The 10010-nt window shown below is 43.8% G+C and overlaps 1 protein-coding gene across 1 annotated transcript in view; it reads right to left on the reverse strand.

The window, feature by feature from the left end:
• Positions 1-2132: 2132 nt before the first annotated feature.
• Positions 2133-10010, reverse strand: part of Galr1 (galanin receptor 1) — a 14784-nt gene continuing 6906 nt past the window's right edge. The window contains exon 3 of the mRNA XM_028768985.1: positions 2133-3470. Coding sequence (XP_028624818.1) covers positions 3153-3470 — 318 coding nt within the window. The 3' untranslated portion in view covers positions 2133-3152. The remainder of the gene's footprint in view (positions 3471-10010) is intronic.

Below are 10010 nucleotides of genomic sequence, written 5' to 3' on the forward strand. Positions count from 1 at the left end.
CCTGGTGTTCAACTCTTGAACGGCCGAGGATCTGACTCACTTCCCTAGACAGCCACTTACAAACTGAAACCATGAGAAACATTTTCAGCCAACACGGATGGGAACTGGAGCATGCTGGGTAGCTGAGTTTCCTCAGCAAATAACCCAGCCATGCATTTCTCCAGTCGCCATGCTTTGTGATGCACACATACGTATGTCACAACTCCCTTAAAGCTGAGAGCATCATGCAGCCACACACCCATGGTTCTTGTGGTTTTATCACAAGCACGGGGTGCTAAGGGGCTCTGTAGCCCAGTACGGAAGGAAGCGGGTATTTAGGTGGGTGGTCCTCTCCTGTCAGCAGCAGCATGACCTGTGGTTTCAGTCAGCAGAGTGAAATTATCACAGCTGGACCTCTGTGCACCTGAGAGGTGGGTAGAACAGTGACCCACCCCATTCTGATTTGAAATTGAATCATAAGTTCCAGGCCCTGCATGACTCATGAACCCAGCCAGCTCGCTCTGCTCTACCCTGTCATATCTGGGGGAGGTGGGATTAACTGTGTAAAAAGAGGCAGGAAGCTGAGACAAGAGGATAAATGTACAGAAAATGGACAAAGGGAGACAGGAAACTGTTCTACTCCCAATGTGTAAATAGAACAATTTAGTTAAAAGCAACAATAATTTGACTATAATATTCAGAAGGGGGCCTCAGGCTCCTGCACTGCTGGAATACATTTGTGGTCGAAAGTGTGTGCACATGTGTATGTGTGTGTGTGTGTGTGTGTGTGTGTGTAACAGCAAACATTCCAGTTACTTAAATATATCCAAGTCCGTCTCTGCATGAAGTAAAGATCCACAAAATAACAGCTGCCTCAGAGAACTGCAGCAGAAAAGCTTGTAGTCGAAAAACATCAATTTTCTCTGTAACACCCTAGAAAGCAGAGCTCTGCAGACAGCTGGCCCTGCTTTAAAGGCCTGCACATTTCTTCTTCCACCAGGCTGCAGGAAATGTCCTTGTGTCGGGGAGGTCACCATCATCCACTGCCTCCAAACTGACCTTTGTAATCACTTACCAGGAAGAAGAAGAAGATTGACACGTGTGGGCTCTTGCTGCACTCATCAGGGTGACTTATCTGCCCCAGGTCATAGGAACACCTTCCAGAGCTTTCAGTCTCCCATCTTCCCAGGAAGTAGCTACAGTCAGGATTCTAAGTTGTTTTAGAAATACAGTCAAGCACAAGGGAAGAGAAAACAGTTAGAATGACAGTCTACAAGAAGCATCTTCCGGGAGCAGGAGCAGTTTGAATGGATCTTTAGCTAATTTGGGGTTTGCAGGTACACACTGTCACATTCTTGCTGTAGTCCTGACCTTTAGATGCTGCTGTCTGGGCAAGACCAAGCCTTACGGGTGTGTGAACACCTGTGGCCAACATTCATCCCAACATGCCTTCTAAATAAGCCTTGCCTCAAGGCCATAGTGTTGGCTTTCGTCTATGATGCCTCTGACCAGAAGAGAATAAGGAACTCTTAGAGCACAGGAAATCTCACATACAGGTTTGACCAAGCGCCTCTGTGGACAGTGTAAATGAAGAAGGTATGCCAACGACATACCTTCACAATGACAGCTTCAGATTCCCCCAATCACAGGAGGTATCTTTTTCTAGATAAGGTATTTCTGCTCCTGTATTAAATAAAGTGCAATCAAAAAGAATCCATACAAAGGGTCTACAATTCCCTTTAAAACACCCAGCAACACCAGCATACATGTCCTGCCCCACTGAAAACTCTTCATACCCCAGGATTCCAACAGTTTCCCCATTTCCATCCAGAGTCTGACTTAGGCCTTTGCAAATGCAAACACTGTTTCCAGGGATGTAGTCACGAAAATAAATGGATGAGCTAGAAAAGTCAACGTGCCAGAAGTTTACATTTTTTTAACCTAAATTAGATGTTTCATAAGGAGTCCTGATTTGGCACAGACACAATACCCTTTTTGATATTTTTCTTAAAGTGTCTTGCTTTGTTTCCTACCTCCTAAAATATTATCAACGTCTTAAATCTAAACATTATTCTTCTAAGATAGGACAACTTAGGATTTTCACAGCATTTTCCTATGATAAGTATAAATAAATATGAAATTTGTCGTGAAAGTTACATTTGTAAGTCACGTGGTGATGATTTTAATTCTAAGTTAACATTGCTCTAGGGACTAATATTTGGGGAAACAATCATTAGACATTTGTTGGTACACATCTGCATAAGGCAGGACGTCCCTGTGTGGATCTATTCTCCCACAGAATACCTTTGTCTTCAGTCATTCTGAATCAAACATCTCTCCTGCTTTCTCCATGTGGCATGAATATCAGCCACGTGGCTAAGTTTTGTCCAGTTCTCAACCCTGTGGAAGTTACTGGCTGACTAGTTTCCTGGATTCTTTGGAGGCACAGCTAACACATTTGCAGAGAACATTAAAACTACAACACTCAGGTTTGCAGCAGTCCTCATCAGACTACCTGGAGTTGCTTAGTTCATACTAAACCTCCAAGTTCACAAGATTGCTTCAAAGTAGAGTCACCACTGATCTCATGAGATGAACTTGATGGGTCTCACATTCCCAGACAGATCTCTGGACACCCATGGAAACAAACTTTGAAAATGAGCCACCCCTGGCTCCTGAGAGGCGCCAGTCCACAAAGGTTCGATAAAATAAAATTCACTACTCTGTGCCCACAATTGTATTTTAAAGCACAGACTAGACTATTACCTCTCCTCTCAAAATTTAAAACAAAAAAAGAACTTTTCCCTATATTAACTGGCTTTGAAATGTGGATTTCAAATATTCTTCACTACTTTACAGAACTTGCTTTATACTGTGGAGATCAGAACATATTTGTAGAGTGCTACTGGACTTTCATTCCTTGAGAGATAGAAACTACACAGAAGTTTCTTTTGCTTCATAAATACAATTATAAAGTGCAATGAAACTAAAAAATTCTCTTCTGTAGACCCAGGAGTTCCCTGAACAATCAAAGTACTTTTTACCGCTGTGGAATTATAGTTAGAATGATAGGAATTGCTGTCAGGAGAACAAGCTGCCATGTTACTTGATAATTCACTACGTCCTCCTCTAACACACATGGGAGCTGGAGGACAGGAGGCTCCGGCAAGCCCTCACACGTGGGTACAGTTGGTGGATGGTGGGGTATCTATCCGGCTCTTGTTTTCTTTAGTATCACTGCGAGGTGATTCGTTGCAAACATGGCACTTGAACACCTGCTTGTATGCCTTCCGGAAGTTTTCTGAGAGAAAGGCGTATATGATGGGGTTCACTGAGGAGTTGCTGTATGCCAGGCAATGGGCGGTGATCCTGAAGAAGAAGGAAGCTGGGGTCAGCGGGAATGCTCCAAACTCAGCCCAGAGGTGGACAACATGATGCGGCAGCCAGGATATGCCAAATACCACAACAACCACCAGGACGGTCTGTGCAGTCTGGAAGAGAGAGTAATGGAAGTGGGTTGGAGAGGGGATAGGAGCTGCAGAAATATACCAGATATATCAGAAGAATACAGCGCTGTAAAATACACCCTAATAGCATTCACAGGTATTTTCATGACATCACGTACAAGTGTTAAACTTGACCTCACACAACACATCTGCTCATCATCTCAAGACCCAGCTGGGACCTAACACAGTCCCGATTCCTAGAAATGTATAAAGTCCATGTGGACTGTGGTAAGTGTGAGATTAGAAACAGATCAAGATTAAGGACTATCTAAACTAGAGAATCCTCCCAGCAGCCAAGGGATGAGGCAGCAGGAGCCAGGGTTCTGAACCAGTGTGACCTTTACACAGGATCCCCAACTCATGAAAACAAAACAACAGAGCAGCAAGCCTCTTCCAGTGCAAACACACACCAAATTCCATCACAAACCTGGAGCTCAGACAAACCCTGATGCACACAAGTGGGAGCTGTTGGTTTCTTATCATTAAGCATTACTGAAGACAAAGTGAAGACTCTGGGGAGCTAACAGTCTCACAGTCGTTCCAAGGGCATCATGGAGACCAATCAATCCTATTGCTAGCTTAATTTTGACCATCCTCTTCTTGTTCCAAAGTCAAAAGCACTCAGACATCTGGAGCATCTCCATGTTCCATAATGATTCTCACTGAACGGGCAACAGAAAAAAATTGTCCTTGGCTCATGATCTCTGCACAAGGGAAGATAGACTGACTGAGCTATGGTCTGTGTGCAAGAGCAAGGCCTCCCTACCGGCCACCAACCTAGAAGGCAGAACAAACCTCCGAAGACCTTTCTACAGGACACTTGTGACTGGTATACACTGCATGGCAGGAGACTTCCTCTACTATTTCTCATGAAAGTGAATCCTATTGCTCTAGAAGAGTGGTTCTCAGCCTTCCTAATGCTGTGACTCCTTATGCTGTAGTGACCCCCAACTATAAAATTACTTTTGTTGTTATTCTATAACTGTAATTTTGCTACTGTTATGAATCATCATGTAAATATCTTTATTAGTTTCCTCTTTGTTTTCCTCTTCCTTACTGGGTTTGTCTGTGTAGCCCTGACAGCCCAAGGAACTAGTTCTGTATACCAGGCTGGCTTTGAACTCAGAGATTTGTCTGCCTGGGCCTGGGATTAAAGGCATGGGTCACTACCACCAGGTTATTTTCTTTTTCTTTCTTTTTCTTTTTTAAACATCTTTAAAGATAGAGGTTTGCCCAAAGGATTGGTGACATATGAGTTGAGGGCCACTGTTCTAGACTGGAAAGTCTGAAATATAGCATGGGATACCAAAATCTCCAAGACTGATTCTTGGCAGCAAGCTAAGACAATAGTAGAAGTTCATCACTGAGGAGGTTGAAAATCAGCAGGTGGTGAATGGCACCTTCTGATAGAGAAGGCGGGGGTGGGGGGAGAGACAGAGAGACCAGCTGGATTTCAATTCAAGGACAGTAAACACCATGAGACTTGAGGGACGGGAGAAGAAAGCTAAACTCACAACCGAGAGTCATCCTGGATTTTGCAAGATTATTGGCCAGACAGCAGATCTCCTCACCTTCTTTGGAAGATGGCAAAAACCTCTTCAAGACTTGATTTTCTCCTCATTAATGGAGAAGGTTAACTAACAAAATGATTCCCAGATTGTACCTAGACTATGTGAGTACTAACTAGCTCAGCTATTAAAAACCCACAGGCAGGTGTTACAAAGTGAAAGCTTACCTATTAAGTCCACTTACTACCTGGGCCACAGAGCAAATACAATTAACTTACACATATTACGGAAGTGTTTGCTATCAATCTATTTGCCCACTAGTGTGTGAGAACTGCCATTCTCTGGAGAATCAATCAAACAATCTGTAAATCATTATGTTCACAATACAGAAGAACATAGCCTCCTCTGACTAAGATGCTCAGTCCATCTCCCTACAAAAGGTCTATTCTCTCACTATTTCCTGTCATGCTTCTTTTAGGAATCACGGGTTAAGTACAAAGCTTAAAGCGGATTGACACCTTGCCAGCTGATGAAGCCTTCTATCTTATCAAGATCAGAATTGCAAATGGCTATGTGTTTTTTTTTTTATAGCGGCAGTTTCTCTGAGCATTTGTGACTTACCCAAACAAGCCTTTAAACATCTACAACCCCTCTGCTTTTCTCAGTCAGGTCAACTGGCAATGCTAATTAAGTGGCTAATAACGTATAATACAAATATTAAAAGCGAATGTTAGATGCATACTCATATGAACTACTGTCTACCTATGACTACTCCTAAGAGAGTTTAATAGAATGCTGCTAAGCAGGGAATCTCAGAGAAGCTATTCTCTCTGGCATGTCTGTGTCCTTCACACAAACCCTGAGCCTTGGTTCCAGCCTCAGTAGTATGAAAAGCCAGATATCCCCCAAGAGTGGATTTTTTTTTCTTTTTTGCTCTTTCAACAAATACTGGTGGAGCTGAGAACAAAATTTATCAGGAGAAATTCTACCCTAATTAGAAACTGTCCTCCATTGACTGATAGCGGCCCCTCCTATATAGAACTCAGAAAGCAATATGTCTGGAGTTCACCAGCTCAAAGTTAAAGATCTGCTGAGAATAACACATGTGTTCTCATCTCAGCCTCAGGACTGTGGCAAATCAGTGTGCCTATCATTACCCGAGAGCATTCTGGGCCCTGTCACTGAATGGGCCATGGCTCATTCAATGGTTAATAGTTACTGGCTAGTTACCGTGGAAGCTGACTCTTTACAATGCTCAGGAGCTTTAGTGAACCCCTGCAGAACAGCATAAAAGCCACAATAAAAGTGGGGTTATCTCATGCACCTTAAGTGAAAGCAATTAAAGAGGTTTCACTTAAGACTGACAGCTTCCCCGGCAGAAGTATTTCTACTCACAGATGAAGCAAGAGAAGCTACCTCTTATATTTTTGGTTGTGAGCCTAGCCTTTAACAGCTGAGCCATCTCTAAACCACCAACCAAAGAGTACACATGAACTCATGGCTCCAGCCACATATGTAGCAGAGGATGGCTTTGTCGGTCATCAGTGGGAGGAGAGGCCCTTGGTCCTGTGAAGGCTCCATGCCCCAGTGTAGGGGAATGCCAGGGTGGTGAGGTGGGGGGGGCCCCCCCCCCCCCCCAGGACCTTCATAGAAGTAGGGGGAGGAGATGGCATAGGGAGCTTCCCGAGGGGAAACCGGGAAAGGAGATAACATTTGAAATATAAATAAATAAAATATCCAATTAAAAAATTAGAAAGAAATCAAATAATAGGCCTTGTGGTTAAGAACACTGGCCACTCTTCCAGAGGGACCCAGGTTCGACTCCCAGCACCAACATGGTAGTTCACAACCATCTGTCATTCTAGTTCCAGGGGATCCAATGTCCTCTTCTGGCCTCTGCAGGCACACGGTACATACAGGGTACACAGACATACATGCAGGCAAAAAAAACATACAGAAAGAAAGAGAGCGAGGGAGGGAAGGAGGGGGGAGGGATAAAGGGAAGGAAGATGGAAGTGCGGGGGGTCGGACCGAAGGAACGAAGGAAGGAAGGAAGGAAGGAAAGCTGTCTCTGCTACAACCCTCTGAAATCTCAGAATGCACCAGATTCCCACCAATGGAAAGTGCCAGGATGAAACAGAGAGACTGCTCTGCAGGAAAAAAAGTTCTTAATTTTCATTTCTAACACTGTGTCCTTGCTGCTTACAAAGCCATTTGTCTTTGCCAGAGATGGTGTGACACTGGCATACACACTGACTGACGTCATTCATTCATTTGGAGCACAGAATCTTACTTTCAACAGAGACACTGTGTACACACTAGAGATCTGACTCTTCCTAGTATGCTTTCTCTTTCTTCCTAACCCTGGGCCCGCCTAAGAAGTATTAGTCTCCCTTGATTTGTGAACTGTCCTCCTCGAGTAATCGGAGACCTCTGTCTTTTCTTCAAAGGGTCTCATTCAATGCACCTAACAAAACTCAGCTGGAAAGGAAAGAGTGAGCACAGGGGGGAGAAAGTGAGAAACCCCAAGCAAGTTGTGTGAAGGACAGGCAGAACGCTCACTGGACACACTAGGGAACAGAATATGAGAGCAAAAATGCATCTGTTGAAAGCACGCAGATGTTCGTACATCAGTGGGCCTTTGACTAGGTTCCCTTCCAGAAGCACCCACCACTGTCCTGCCTAGTCCACCCTACCACCCTCCTACCATTAGGTAAGGTTCTTATTTTAAGCCAACCAGCCTCAAGCCAGAAGCATTCCCTTCCTGTCAGTGCTCAGGCAAAGTCCTTAATAGGTTACTGGACTTTTAATTATCTATGAAAAGACATCCTTCCTTCTCCATAAATTTTCCTCCATATGGGAATAGCTACATAATGTGTCCATCATAAAGACTTGGACTCATACTTCATAACAGTGATAAGCCTTACACAGGGAGCTCTTTTGCTGACATGAATGTGTGTACCCCCCAGACTCATAGGCTGAAATCTGATCACCAAGATGGCAGTATTGGGAGGTAGGGTCATTAGGAAAGAGTACTCCAGAGTGGGACAATTCCCTTGTAAAAGAGCCTACCTCAACTCATCCAACATGTACAAATGTAGACAGAAGGCTGAGGCCAAATGTCTACCAAATGTCTACTTGACCCTCGACTTCCAGCCTCCAGAATATAGGAAATACATTCATACTCTTCATAAGCTACACCCTATGGGATATTTTGTTCTTGTCACATTAACAAAGTCAGTACATGGACAGAAAACCGCTTAGCCACTAAGAGGGCCTGGAAATAAACGGCTTTAGAATGAGCAAACATCTCCATCTATCTGTTCTCCATTGGAACCTATTTTCTTCCCATCAATCCACTGCTGCAATTTGAGTGTGCAATGTCCTGTAACCAAGGCTCACAGGTTTGCACCCTGCACTCCCTGCTGAGGACAGGGCTTGAGGTAGGGCTTAACTGGAAGAAGTCAGCCACCAGGGCAGACCTGAAGTTTCTCAGCCCACCTACACTTTCTGATCCTCTCTGGTTTCTGAATGAAGACAGTGTGACCAGTCATCTCATCTTTCTGCCACTTGCCTTCCCCACCAGGTTGAACTATACCCTCTTGAACTCTAACCCAAATAACCCTTCCTCCTTTGAGTTACTTCTTTTTGGGTGTCTGGTTACAGTAAGAAAACGATAAGTAACATAATCGTTGACCATCAATCTCCATCAGAGTCCTGTGTCACCCCTCAATAGTAAGCACGGAGCATGTGTGTTGGGATTACCATGCCCTGCACTGAGATCTGGGAAGGGTCCCCAGCTGACCCTCTGTGATGGAATACCGTGGTCTGTGCTGCGCTCTGCCAGGTGACTCTTCTTTTTTTCTTACTCCTTTGTCTTCTGTCTCCTGCTTCTCTCTTGCCCTCTAGTTTCCTGCCCCTGCCCCGCATGTCTTTCCTATCTCTTAGACACACACGCGCACACACATGTACACACATGCGCACACACATGTACACACACACACACCCTGCCGTCGTGTCTATTTGCTCTATGCAAACAAGAAGGCAATTAAACCTATCAGAGGAGATCAGACATCTGTTCAGCATCTATGAAAGGCTAGTCTGAGAAAGAAGGAGAAAAAAACTTCCTTTTCAAATGCGCAAACCTTTTCTTGTCTAGCAGGAGAGAAGAAAGGGAAGTTTATCTAAATACGTATTCATTTTACACATGTACTCGCTTATAAAACGACCTTTATGCTCTTCATTATAAAATAAAGCAGAGGCTTCCCTCGGCTTCTCCTACATGGTCTTGCATCTTTCCGTCAAACACAATGTTCTTTCCGGGAGCTTTTCAGCCTCTCACCAACATCTCGTCAAAGACAAAGGTGAAGTTCATCAAAAGTTTTGTTGTTGTTGTTGTTGTTGTTGTTGTATTTGTGTCTTGTGTTTTGTTTTTTGTGGGTTTTTTTCTTTCTTCAAAGAGTAGTTTGATTGTCTCAATCAGAGTACACTCTGTTTTCTCTTTCAGTCCTCGGGATTCAACCACAGGCTCCTTTCCTGTCAGGGGTAGGCTCTACCACAAGAGTATAACCCAGCCCTTTGCCATTTACTTTTTATTTTTAGATGAATTGGGTCTTGCTAAGTGACTCAGGTTTGCCTTGAATTCTAAATTTGGTCTCCTCCTGTCTCAGCCTTCCAAGCAGCTAAGATCAGATGATCTCACCACCTGGTTTAAATCTTCTGAATTAATGATAAATGTTTAGCATAATTGGTTGAACTAACTGTTGAATCCTAATAAGCCTCCTTGTACCATGTGTGTGTCTGTGTCTGATTGTGTGTCTCTGTGTGTATACCTGTGTGTCTGTATGTGTGTGTCTCTGTGAGTGTGTCTGGATGTGTATATGTGTGTGTATGTGTGTATATGTATCTGTGTATATGTGCGTCTGTGTATGTGTCTAGATGTGGATATGTATGTGTATGTGTATGTATGTATGTGTATGTGTGTCTGTGTGTATGTATGTGTGTATCATGTGTGTGT

Source organism: Grammomys surdaster, unplaced genomic scaffold (genome assembly GCF_004785775.1).
Source record: "Grammomys surdaster isolate TR1022 unplaced genomic scaffold, NIH_TR_1.0 189, whole genome shotgun sequence".
Classification (NCBI taxonomy): Eukaryota; Metazoa; Chordata; class Mammalia; order Rodentia; family Muridae; genus Grammomys; species Grammomys surdaster.